Below are 12880 nucleotides of genomic sequence, written 5' to 3' on the forward strand. Positions count from 1 at the left end.
AAAATCGGGTTATTGCTGTAGTGAGCCATCTTTTCTAGAGGCTCCTCTGTTATCATGCTGTTAACTGGGTTTAGATCACAAGTTATATGGTGTGATTGGTGTGGCTGGTATGAGTCTTACCCGGGATTCAAAATCCTTCCTTATTGTGTACGCTCGTCCGGGCACAGTATCCTAACTGAGGCTTGGAGGAGGGTCATAGGGGGAGGAGCCAGTGCACACCAGGTAGTTCTAAAGCTTTACTTTTGTGCCCAGTCTCCTGCGGAGCCGCTATTCCCCATGGTCCTTACGGAGTCCCCAGCATCCACTACGGACTACGAGAAATAGAATTATCGGTAAGTAAATTCTTATTTTTTAATAATGTAAAGAATACTTTAGAATCAAAGTAAACATAACAATAGGTTTTGTAGTGCTCTCTGGTAGTATAGTATGTGGGTAAGCTTAGGATCACAGAATCAACACCAAGTGGCTCTGAAACTCATTTAAAAATGTATTTAGGCAGAGACCCCAGCCATGTGCCGGCGGTGGGCAGCAGGGGGCGCTGTGACAGAAAACGCTTCCTTCAGGTGGGCTCAGTCTCCTCCACATGCCGGAAGCAGCTCGTCTCCCACAATATGGCGGCGCCCATGTGAAACATGGGATGAGCAGGTACGGAGTACATACAGGGAACAGACGGGAGCAGCATGAAGCGGAGAGGCCCGGTCCGGGATGGGCCGGTGCAGATGAAGAAGCTGCAGCTGTCGGTGCAGGAGTTTGTAGAGAAGGCGGAGGGCAGCGGTGGCTCGGCAGCTGTCACCCCAGTGTCCGGGGCGGGGGATGGGGGTAGAGTGAAGAGCCGCAGGGAGCTGAGGAAGGAGAAGCGCCTGTCCAAGAAGAGCAGGAAGAAAGCGTACTATAGGCGGGTGTACTCAGGACCACAGCCGGAACTGGATGGGCCCACTCACACAGCTGTAAATACAGGGAAAAGAGCAGCAGTAGGTGGGCAGGGGCACGGGGATGGTCACTTGGCAGGGAAGAGAGCAGCAGCAGTGGGTGGGCAGGGGCCCAGGGATAGTCACCTGGCAGGTAAGAGGGCTGCAGTTACTGGGCAGGTTACCAGGGATACTCCCCCTGCAGGCAAGAGAGCAGCAGCAGTAGGTGGGCAAGGGCCCAGAGATGTTTCCCCGGTGAAGTTGCCTGGGCAGAGTTCAGCTGCAGATGGACAGGGGACCAACAAAAAGAAGAAAATTAGTAAAGGGGAGGCTAGGAGGAAAGCTCTCCTGGAGGCCAATGAGAAGGAGGAGAAAGAGATTAAAAGGCTGGAAAAGAGTCTCAGGATGAATAAGCGGAAAAATAAGAGCTCTCTGCCCCAGGCATTCACACAAGATGGTCTGGATTACATCCTGGGGGTGCTGGAGCCAGGGGGCTCTGTGTCAGGTCTGTATGACCAGGAGGATGAGGAGGCAAACACTGCTGAGAAGCTGCAGAAACTGTCAGAGAAAGCATTTGAGGAGGATGGTGGGTTGGACAGTGACCTAGACGAGGAGATAGTGGTTGAGGATAGTGGGGAGGACAGTGACTTAGAAGAGCAGAAAGGGGTTGAGAATGATGGGAAGGACAGTGACTTAGAAGATGATCTGGGGGGTGAGGATGATGGGGAAGACAGTGACCGAGAAGAAGAGCTTGGAGGTGAAAGTGAGGATGGTGATGATTACCTATCTGAGAAAGATAAGCCCATGGAGCACGAATCCGAGTACTCTGGGCAGGAATCAGAGTATGGTTCTGATGGATCCGACAGTGAGAATGTGGCTGATTCATCTGTCATCAACAAGGTATGGTTTTGGGTTTTTTTTCAGCATGTTGTTTTTTATTTTATATCTCTCCTTATTTCAAGTGTTTTAGTTATCCTACAAAAGGGTTTGACTAATCCCAGGCACCAGGTAACCATTAGGGTGCATCAAACGCCCCGACATTCGGAATGCTTGCTGTCCCTATTCTTAAAATGTACCCTTTTAGCATAGAAACAACTGTGCAATTTTTTTTTTAATGTACGATTTGACTTAGGTGGTCCACCTCCACACCCAAAAATTGTCTGTATTGTTTTGTTTTGTATTGTACTGTACTGTATTGTATTATACAAAACAACTAACTTTAGCAAAACGAAGCCAACTTTTGTATGTGTGCCATGAATGCGTGTCTTACATTGATTTATGAACATAACAAAGAAAGGGAACAGCATGAAGCCTCATGGGCCTATTGTGGCTGTTCCCATCCAAATCATTAATCAAATCATTATTTCTTTTTCAGATAAAATAGAAATTTATAGAAATAAAATAAATAGAAAAATAGAAATCTTTAATCTTCAGGGGCATGGTGGGCCACATAAATATCATCTCAGATTCTTCAAAATTGGTATGCAATATATCCTTAACAATTCAAAAAAATGTAGCATGGGGACAAATCATTTCTCTGACGTCCTAAGTGGATGCTGGGACTCCGTAAGGACCATGGGGAATAGCGGCTCCGCAGGAGACTGGGCACAACTAAAAGAAAGCTTTAGACTACTGGTGTGCACTGGCTCCTCCCACTATGACCCTCCTCCAGACTTCAGTTAGAATCTTGTGCCCGGCTGAGCTGGATGCACACTAGGGGCTCTCCTGAGCTCCTAGAAAGAAAGTATATTTTAGGTTTTTTATTTTACAGTGAGATCTGCTGGCAACAGACTCACTGCAGCGAGGGACTAAGGGGAGAAGAAGCGAACCTACCTAACTGGTGGTAGCTTGGGCTTCTTAGGCTACTGGACACCATTAGCTCCAGAGGGATCGACCACAGGACCCGACCTTGATGTTCGGTCCCGGAGCCGCGCCGCCGGCCCCCTTACAGAGCCAGAAGCAAGAAGTGTTCCGGAAAATCGGCGGCAGAAGACTTCTGTCTTCAACAAGGTAGCGCACAGCACTGCAGCTGTGCGCCATTGCTCCTCATGCACACCTCACACTCCGGTCACTGATGGGTGCAGGGCGCTGGGGGGGGGCGCCCTGAGGGCAATATAATACACCTTGGCTGGCAAATCTACACCATATATAGTCAGGAAGGCTATATAGGTGTAAAAATACCCCTGCCAGAATTCCAGAAAAAGCGGGAGAAGTCTGCCGGAAAAGGGGCGGGGCTATCTCCCTCAGCACACTGGCGCCATTTTTCCCTCACAGCTCCGCTGGAAGGACGCTCCCTGGCTCTCCCCTGCAGTGTCAAGCTACATAAGGGTAAAAAAGAGAGGGGGGGCACTAAATTTAGGCGCAGTATATATAAGCAGCTATAAGGGAAAAAGCACTCATTTATAGTGAGATCCCTGTGTTATATAGCGCTCTGGTGTGTGCTGGCATACTCTCTCTCTGTCTCCCCAAAGGGCTTTGTGGGGTCCTGTCCTCTGTCAGAGCATTCCCTGTGTGTATGCGGTGTGTCGGTACGGCTGTGTCGACATGTTTGATGAGGAGGCTTATGTGGAGGCGGAGCAAATGCCGATAAATGTGATGTCACCCCCTGCGGGGTCGACACCTGAGTGGATGGTTCTGTGGAAGGAATTACGCGACAGTGTCGACTCCTTGCATAAAAGGTTTGACGACATACCAAATATGGGACAGCCGGCTTCTCAGCCTGTGCCTGCCCAGGCGTCTCAAAAGCCATCAGGGGCTCTAAAACGCCCGCTACCTCAGATGGCAGACACAGATGTCGACACGGATACTGACTCCAGTGTCGACGACGATGAGACTAATGTGTCTTCCAATAGGGCCACATGTTATATGATTGAGGCAATGAAAAATGTGTTGCATATTTCTGATGTTACCCCGGGTACCACAAAAAAGGGTATTATGTTTGGAGAGAAAAAACTACCAGTTGTTTTTCCTCCATCCGAGGAATTAAATGAAGTGTGTGAAGAAGCGTGGGCTTCCCCCGATAAGAAACTGGTAATTTCTAAGAGGTTACTAATGGCGTACCCTTTCCCGCCAGAGGATAGGTCACGTTGGGAAACATCCCCTAGGGGGGTTAAAGCGCTCACACGCTTGTCAAAGAAGGTGGCACTACCGTCTCCGGATACGGCCGCCCTGAAGGAATCTGCTGATAGAAAGCAGGAGGCTATCCTGAAGTCTATATATACACACACATGTGTTATACTGAGACCAGCTATTGCTTCAGCATGGATGTGCAGTGCTGCAGCTGCGTGGTCAGATTCCCTGTCGAAAAATATTGATACCCTAGACAGGGACACTATATTGCTAACCGTAGAGCATATTAAAGACGCACTCTTATACATGAGGGATGCACAGAGGGATATTTGCCGGCTGGCATCTAAAATAAGTGCAATGTCCATTTCTGCCAGGAGAGGGTTATGGACTCGGCAGTGGACAGGAGATGCAGATTCTAAAAGGCACATGGAAGTTTTGCCTTATAAGGGTGAGGAGTTGTTCGGGGATGGTCTCTCGGACCTCGTTTCCACAGCAACAGCTGGGAAGTCTACGTTTTTACCCCATGTTCCCTCACAGCCAAAGAAAGCACCGTATTATCAGGTACAGTCCTTTCGGCCCAATAAGGGCAAGCGGGTTAAAGGCGCGTCCTTTCTGCCCAGAGGCAGAGGTAGAGGGAAAAAGCTGCAGCATACAGCCAGTTCCCAGGAGCAAAAGTCCTCCCCCGCTGCCTCTAAGTCCACCGCATGACGCTGGGGCTCCACAGGCGGAGCCAGGTACGGTGGGGGCCCGTCTCAAAAATTTTAGCGATCAGTGGGCTCGCTCACGGGTGGATCCCTGGATCTTTCAAGTAGTATCTCAGGGGTACAAGCTGGAATTCGAGACGTCTCCCCCCCCCCCCCCCCCCCCCCCGCCGTTTCCTCAAATCTGCCTTGCCAACAACTCCCTCAGCCAGGGAGGCAGTGTTAGAGGCAATTCACAAGCTGTATTCCCAGCAGGTGATAGTAAAGGTGCCCCTACTTCAACAAGGACGGGGTTACTATTCCACAATGTTTGTGGTACCGAAACCGGACGGTTCGGTGGGACCCCTTTTAAATTTGAAATCCTTGAACACGTATATAAAAAAATTCAAGTTCAAGATGGAATCGCTCAGGGTGGTTATTGCAAGCCTGTACGAGGGGGATTACATGGTATCACTGGACATCAAGGATGCTTACCTGCATGTCCCCATTTACCATCCTTACCAGGAGTACCTTAGATTTGTGGTACAGGATTGTCATTACCAATTCCAGACGTTGCCGTTCGGGCTATCCACGGCTCCGAGGGTCTTTACCAAGGTAATGGCCGAAATGATGATACTCCTTCGAAAGAAGGGAGTTTTAATTATCTCGTACTTGGACGATCTCCTGATAAAGGCGAGGTCCAGGGAGCAGTTGTTGGTCGGGGTAGCACTATCTCGGGAAGTGCTACAACAGCACGGCTGGATTCTAAATATTCCAAAGTCACAGCTGGTCCCTACGACACGTCTACTGTTCCTGGGGATGGTTCTGGACACAGAACAGAAAACAGTGTTTCTCCCGGAGGAGAAGGCCAAGGAGCTCTCATCTCTAGTCAGAGGCCTCCTAAAACCAAAACAGGTGTCGGTGCATCACTGCACGCGGATCCTGGGAAAGATGGTAGCTTCCTACGAAGCAATTCCATTCGGCAGGTTCCATGCAAGAACTTTTCAGTGGGACCTGTTGGACAAGTGGTCCGGATCGCATCTTCAGATGCATCGGCTGATAACCCTGTCTCCAAGGACCAGGGTGTCTCTGCTGTGGTGGCTGCAGAGTGCTCATCTTCAAGAGGGCCGCAGATTCGGCATACAGGACTGGGTCCTGGTGACCACGGATGCCAGCCTTCGAGGCTGGGGGGCAGTCACACAGGGAAGAAACTTCCAAGGACTATGCTCAAGTCAGGAGACTTCCCTGCACATAAATATTCTGGAACTAAGGGCCATTTACAATGCCCTAAGTCAGGCAAAACCCCTGCTTCAAAACCAGCCGGAACTGATCCAGTCAGACAACATCACGGCGGTCGTCCATGTAAACCGACAGGGCGGCACGAGAAGCAGGACGGCGATGGCAGAAGCCACAAGGATTCTCCGATGGGCGGAAAATCACGTGTTAGCACTGTCAGCAGTGTTCATTCCGGGAGTGGACAACTGGGAAGCAGACTTCCTCAGCAGGCACGACCTCCACCCGGGAGAGTGGGGACTTCATCCAGAAGTCTTCCAACTGATTGTGAACCGTTGGGAAAGGCCACAGGTGGACATGATGGCGTCCCGCCTAAACAAAAAGCTAGAAAGATATTGCGCCAGGTCGAGAGACCCTCAGGCGATAGCTGTGGACGCTCTAGTGACACCGTGGGTGTACCGGTCGGTTTATGTGTTCCCTCCTCTTCCTCTCATACCAAAGGTACTGAGGATAATAAGGAAAAGAGGAGTAAGAACTATACTCATTGTTCCGGATTGGCCAAGAAGAGCTTGGTACCCGGAACTTCAAGAAATTATGTCAGAAGACCCATGGCCTCTGCCGCTCAGACAGGACCTGCTGCAGCAGGGGCCCTGTCTGTTCCAAGACTTACCGCGGCTGTGTTTGACGGCATGGCGGTTGAACACCGGATCCTGAAGGAAAAGGGCATTCCGGATGAAGTCATTCCTACGCTGATTAAAGCTAGGAAAGAAGTAACCGCAAACCATTATCACCGCATATGGCGAAAATATGTTGCGTGGTGTGAGGCCAGGAAGGCCCGAACGGAGGAATTTCAGCTGGGCCGTTTCCTGCACTTCCTACAGTCAGGGGTGACTATGGGCCTAAAATTGGGTTCCATTAAGGTCCAGATTTCGGCTCTATCGATTTTCTTCCAGAGAGAACTGGCTTCACTACCTGAAGTTCAAACTTTTGTTAAGGAAGTGCTGCATATTCAGCCCCCTTTTGTGCCTCCAGTGGCACCTTGGGATCTCAACGTGGTGTTGGATTTCCTAAAGTCACATTGGTTTGAGCCACTTAAAACCGTTGAATTGAAGTATCTCACGTGGAAAGTGGTCATGTTGTTGGCCTTGGCTTCGGCCAGGCGGGTATCAGAATTGGCGGCTTTGTCATGTAAAAGCCCTTATCTGATTTTCCATATGAATAGGGCAGAATTGAGGACTCGTCCCCAATTTCTCCCAAAGGTGGTATCAGCCTTTCACCTGAACCAACCTATCGTGGTGCCTGCGGCTACTAAAGACTTGGAGGCTTCCAAGTTGTTGGACGTAGTCAGGGCCCTGAAAATTTATGTTTCCAGGACAGCTGGAGTCAGAAAGACTGACTCGCTATTTATCCTGTATGCGCCCAACAAGTTGGGTGCACCTGCTTCAAAGCAGACTATTGCTCGCTGGATCTGTAGTACGATTCAGCTTGCACATTCTGCGGCTGGACTGCCGCATCCTAAATCACTGAAAGCCCATTCCACGAGGAAGGTGGGCTCTTCTTGGGCGGCTGCCCGAGGGGTCTCGGCTCTACAACTTTTCCGAGCAGCTACTTGGTCGGGGTCAAACACATTTGCTAAATTCTACAAGTTTGACACCCTGGCTGAGGAGGACCTAGAGTTTGCCCATTCGGTGCTGCAGAGTCACCCGCACTCTCCCGCCCGTTTGGGAGCTTTGGTATAATCCCCATGGTCCTTACGGAGTCCCAGCATCCACTTAGGACGTCAGAGAAAATAAGAATTTACTCACCGGTAATTCTATTTCTCGTAGTCCGTAGTGGATGCTGGGCGCCCATCCCAAGTGCGGATTGTCTGCAATACTTGTATATAGTTATTGTTTAACTAAAGGGTTATTGTTGAGCCATCTGTTGAGAGGCTCAGTTGTTCTCATACTGTTAACTGGGTATTGTATCACGAGTTATACGGTGTGATTGGTGTGGCTGGTATGAGTCTTACCCGGGATTCAAAATCCTTTCTTATTGTGTCAGCTCTTCCTGGCACAGTATCCTAACTGAAGTCTGGAGGAGGGTCATAGTGGGAGGAGCCAGTGCACACCAGTAGTCTAAAGCTTTCTTTTAGTTGTGCCCAGTCTCCTGCGGAGCCGCTATTCCCCATGGTCCTTACGGAGTCCCAGCATCCACTACGGACTACGAGAAATAGAATTACCGGTGAGTAAATTCTTATTTTTTCTTACTTTTAAAAATTCATGGGGCGTTTGATGCACCCTAGTAACCATGGTGCGTAAATCCTGGGGTGCACTATCTGAACCAGGGCATTGTTGTCCCCCTCTCTGCAGTGACAGTACTTTGATGTTTTTTTCCTCCCAGAGATGTTTTGAAAAAGATAATGATTTATAGAAGTACTAGTTAGATGTGAGTCTGAGTTTTTTCTTAGAATGTTTTCCACTTTAGGATTATAAACCATAAGCAATGCTAGTCTATAGTTTTGTTGTTCAGCTCTTCAATCACTGTGATTTTACAGCTCTGTTACAGTGCTCTACTGTGTAGCTAAACCCCGGTTGTATATGTATCATAGTCTAAGGAACTGATTCAATTAGCTATTAACAATTATAGTGCATGCAAATACTGCAGTCATGGTAATGAAAACATTGCGCATTAGAGGTGAAAGGAAAATGACCAAAGATTACTTTTTAGTTTTCGCATATATCAGATAGCCAACTCAGGAGACTGTTAGCAGAAATATGTGAATCTGCATCATTCACACTCAAATGGAGCAACAATTGATTTGCTCCGTTGGCCACTTGCTAGCGCCCCAAATGAAGAGCACTGTTGATTGAATTGGCCCCTTAATAGCTATTTGCTTTGTATTGCTACATCTCTTAGGTAATGCAAATATGCTCTTCATTTGGGCGCTTGAAATGGATTTCACCGGTGGCTCTTACTAGCAAGTGGCCAACGGAGCAAATCAATTGTCGCTCCGTTCGAGTGTGAATGCTGCAGACTCGCTCATTTCTGCTCACAGCCTCCTGAGTTGGCGATCAGATATATGCGAAAACTAAATAGTTTGAGTGCCCTCACCGTTGCTTTAGATAAGTTTTGCCGCTTTAAGCAGCTAAACCCTCTATTTGGGCACAACAAGTGTGATAATTAATGGTTTACCAAAAACAATTGAAGTGCTTCATTAATTAGCATGGCAAAAAAATAATTGAATTTTCCCCCTATTGAGGAGATTCAATTCATTTTTTTTTTTTTTTTTTTGCAGCTGTAAGTAATGGCATCCAATGGAGCAATACCATTGTTGCTCAGATTGGGTGCAACTGTTTACTTGGTACCAAATTTACCCCCAATAAAATATAAAAAAAGAGAGGAAATGTTTATTAAAATTGGTGCCCCAGTTACTACACATACACAGAAAAGGGTATGGCTCCATTTCCAAGCACAACAGTACACTAGACTGCACTTTATTGTACATAGCTGAGTGCTCACCATTGTTAGAGACGCTCACGTTAAAAGCAAAAATAGCGGTTTACAGTAACGGACTTGCACAAGTTACTGTACCTTAGAAACGCCCCAATAGTAAGTTAAATAAGTTATTTAAAACGGGGGAAAAACAATGTGAAATTGCTGTTGGAAGAAGGCGTTATTGTTCAGTGAAGATGAGGGGATCAATTATAACTCTGCTGAGGGAGGGATAAACAAATGAATATAAATGGTAATGGAGGTAAGTGAATGATAAGGGGGCGTGATGGTGAAAATGTTAGGGAGATTATTAGGAAAGGAGGGCTACATAGGTAAGGTGACCTCTGATTCAGAGATAGACGCAGAGCACATCGCTGCTGCGTCTTTGGATGCAGCGGTGATGTGTTAAATTCTAAAGCAGCAGGAGGCATCTGTAGGAAATAGACCCCTCCTGCCAGTATCTGCGATCCGATTGCTGCTTCCGAAGCTACAGCATCGGTCACCTGAGTAAGCAGACGCTAACTCAGAATAACTGCCCAGCTGGGGCCAGGAAATCCTCATCTGAAGACGCAAATCCTGACCTTAGCACTCACAGATAACGGTGTTGACACCCCCATTTTTAAGAGAGCGCTACATGCCCACACTAAACGGCTGCAGCATGTCAATCAGGCTGTGGCATAGGGGGCACTGAGAGTGATCACGCAATACCTGTTCTGTACATGCGCAGTCCACCCACCATTAGAGAGGTATGCAAACCATCGGATTTGCATACATCTCTGACTCAGACCCCTTGTGGTTTCAGGAGTTAAATGGTACAAGGAAATGTAGTGCAATTTTTCATTCAGAAACAGAAATAAATAGAATAAAAAAAGAATTGTCAAACAGATCAGACACAGCTTCAGATCAGTGTCCTCCATACACCGTGCAGCATGAGATGCCTGGCAGGAGTGAGCCACCAGGTTCCCTGCAGCTCAGCTAGCGGCATGTATCTTTTTTTTTTTTTTTTCTAATGACAATGGGCTAGATTCAATATAATGCGAGTTGAAAAGCACAGGGAATTAGCTCCCGGGTCTATTCAATTCAGTGCTGACTGACAGCCGACGGTGGCAGAAATCCCCAAAAAGTCCCGGTGCAATGCTGTTTTCTGCCTTTAACGTGGCGGAAACAGCATTGCATGGAGCACTTAAGTCGAAGAATGCCGGTATTCCCGACAAAACACCCTGTTTAGTCTGGGAGAACGGGCATTCTCTGAGTTGCCATCGCGCTGAATTGAATAGCACTGGGAGCTAATTCCTAGCGCTATTAAACTTGCATTGTATTGAATCAAGCTCATTGTGCCTTATACCCATTACACTGTACCTACAAAATACCGGGTTTTTGAGTGTGAAGCGCAAACATCCAAAGATGTAGCAGTGATGTGTTCTGTGTCTATCTGAATCAGAAGTCCCTTCTCTATCCTAATGTAGTCCTCCTTTCCTAATAATCTCCCTATCAACATTTTCATCATCACTATCACCATCCCACCCCCTTATCACCTCCATTATAATTTATATTTATTAATTATTTGCGCCTGAATGCAAACAACACAGTACATACATTAGTCCCTGGTCCCTGACCCTGCTGTTTACCAGGGTCGAGGCTGAGAGCTGGGAATTTGCTGGCTTTTAGACCCGGCAAATTCCCGGCTCACATATCTGAAAGGGGTTTTCGTCACAATTTGATATGACTAGGACGCACCAGGAGACTGTTCTGATTTATTTGAGATATGACACTTGGCATGGAAAAAAACAAAGCAACGCCCACTGCATTGTACCACGTCATGTATAGAATCAAAGACTCGGTCGCACACAGTGTGACTGCAGCATTGATTGTATGAGGGCACATCTCTATATGAGGGCAGATGAGGTTGTCGAATGATGTTAGCTGCCAGTACCAGTGAATTTTAGCAACAGCCTCAAAGTCCCTGCTGACAGCACTGGCCTACCATCACCTCAGCACCAACTTGGTACATGGGTCATGTGATGCTTTTCCCTCCTATAGTTATTCTGTTGAACATAATATTTCAGCTAGTCACGCCACACATACTCAAAATGCACTTACCTGTGTCCCCACACTGCCCTTGCCTGTGTTCCCACACCATGTAAAATATGCAGTCATTGCAAAGAATGTGGGTTCAGGCACTCCATGCCCAGGCCTTAAACACACACTTTGTTATTGGTTACCCAGAAATGGACTTTTGTGCCAAGAGGCTTCTATTCTGTCCGCTTACCAATACAAATAACAAAGTTTTCTGTAACACCATTTGAATTCAGTATTGACCGTTAGGATAAGAGGCAATTGTTTGTTAACCATACGCCATATCTGTGAAATTTATTAGAAGTGATCATTAGTAAACATTTGGCCTAATTTAGAGATGTACGTAATCCCAATGATTACACACATCTGATGTTTTTGGTTCTGCACGAAAAAAAATCACAGCTAATAAATTTTGGTGCTGGACTGTTCAATGCAAAATTGTATTTTCTAAATGTTCCTTTTGTCATCACCATGACCTTTCCCACTTTCTTTTCTCCATTTCTGTACAATACCTATTTGTAATATAATGTTCCCATCCATAGCTTCCTTTCACTGTAATCTACCACCTTCATTGCTATAACCTCTTTCCCCCTAATCTCCATTGTTATCGGATCACTGTGTCATCTGGATCTTTACTTCTTCTGTTTCATATTTTTGCCCCATAAAATGTCAGATGACCTTTTCATTTTGGTTCCATTCTAGTTGTGGTGTCTTGTTGTATTCGCGAGAAAGCCATTTCTAACGTTGGCACGCTTTTCTGTTGCCACTTTTCTAAATGCAAGTCCTCTGTCCAGTGTATCTGATGAGGGTAAAGCAGAATTCTTCTCCTGTCCCTTAGCATGCTGCAGATCTGGGCACTAAGTACATCCCGCCCCAGCTGAGACAGTCATCTGATGCTGTGGATGTGAAGAAGAAGGAAGAACTAGAGAGGTTGAAGAAAAGCGTGAAAGGATTGATGAACAGGTATCACATGACGCATCCACCTAAATAATAGCGTCCTTTCTCGTGAGTTGTGTGCTCTGTCTTGGCTCCAGGCCTGGAGTGCATCAACTATTTTATAGTTCATATTTTTAATTGACAGGATGAAACTCCATGAACTTTAAATCACTCACAAGCTTCAGCTAATTAATTTACTCTCATATTTTGAGCAGATGCCTCAGGTCACTGCGTGATATATGGGCCCTTTGCAAGTGCAAGTTGATATTTTTCTTTCTAGTGCACCTTGTGCTATATCCCTCTATAATTATAGTCACATGCTATATAACTATACACTGCTATACTGTCTGTTGTAATTTACTGTTAATTGGCTACTGATTGATTGCCCTCATATTTGGCATCAGAAACACAAACCTAATACCAGCAGTTGCTTTATTTAATTACAATTGCAAAGAGCACATACATAGCCATCAAGGCTATAATGGGTGAGAAGCGCTTAGTTTT

At 46.8% G+C, this 12880-nt stretch overlaps 1 protein-coding gene across 1 annotated transcript in view; it reads left to right on the forward strand.

The window, feature by feature from the left end:
• The first annotated feature begins 553 nt into the window (after nt 1-553).
• The window catches only part of NOM1 (nucleolar protein with MIF4G domain 1), a 37981-nt gene continuing 25654 nt past the window's right edge, over nt 554-12880 (forward strand). The window contains exons 1-2 of the mRNA XM_063921900.1: nt 554-1808; nt 12279-12403. Coding sequence (XP_063777970.1) covers nt 681-1808; nt 12279-12403 — 1253 coding nt within the window. The 5' untranslated portion in view covers nt 554-680. The remainder of the gene's footprint in view (nt 1809-12278; nt 12404-12880) is intronic.

This window comes from Pseudophryne corroboree, chromosome 5 (assembly GCF_028390025.1).
Source record: "Pseudophryne corroboree isolate aPseCor3 chromosome 5, aPseCor3.hap2, whole genome shotgun sequence".
Lineage (NCBI taxonomy): Eukaryota > Metazoa > Chordata > Amphibia > Anura > Myobatrachidae > Pseudophryne > Pseudophryne corroboree.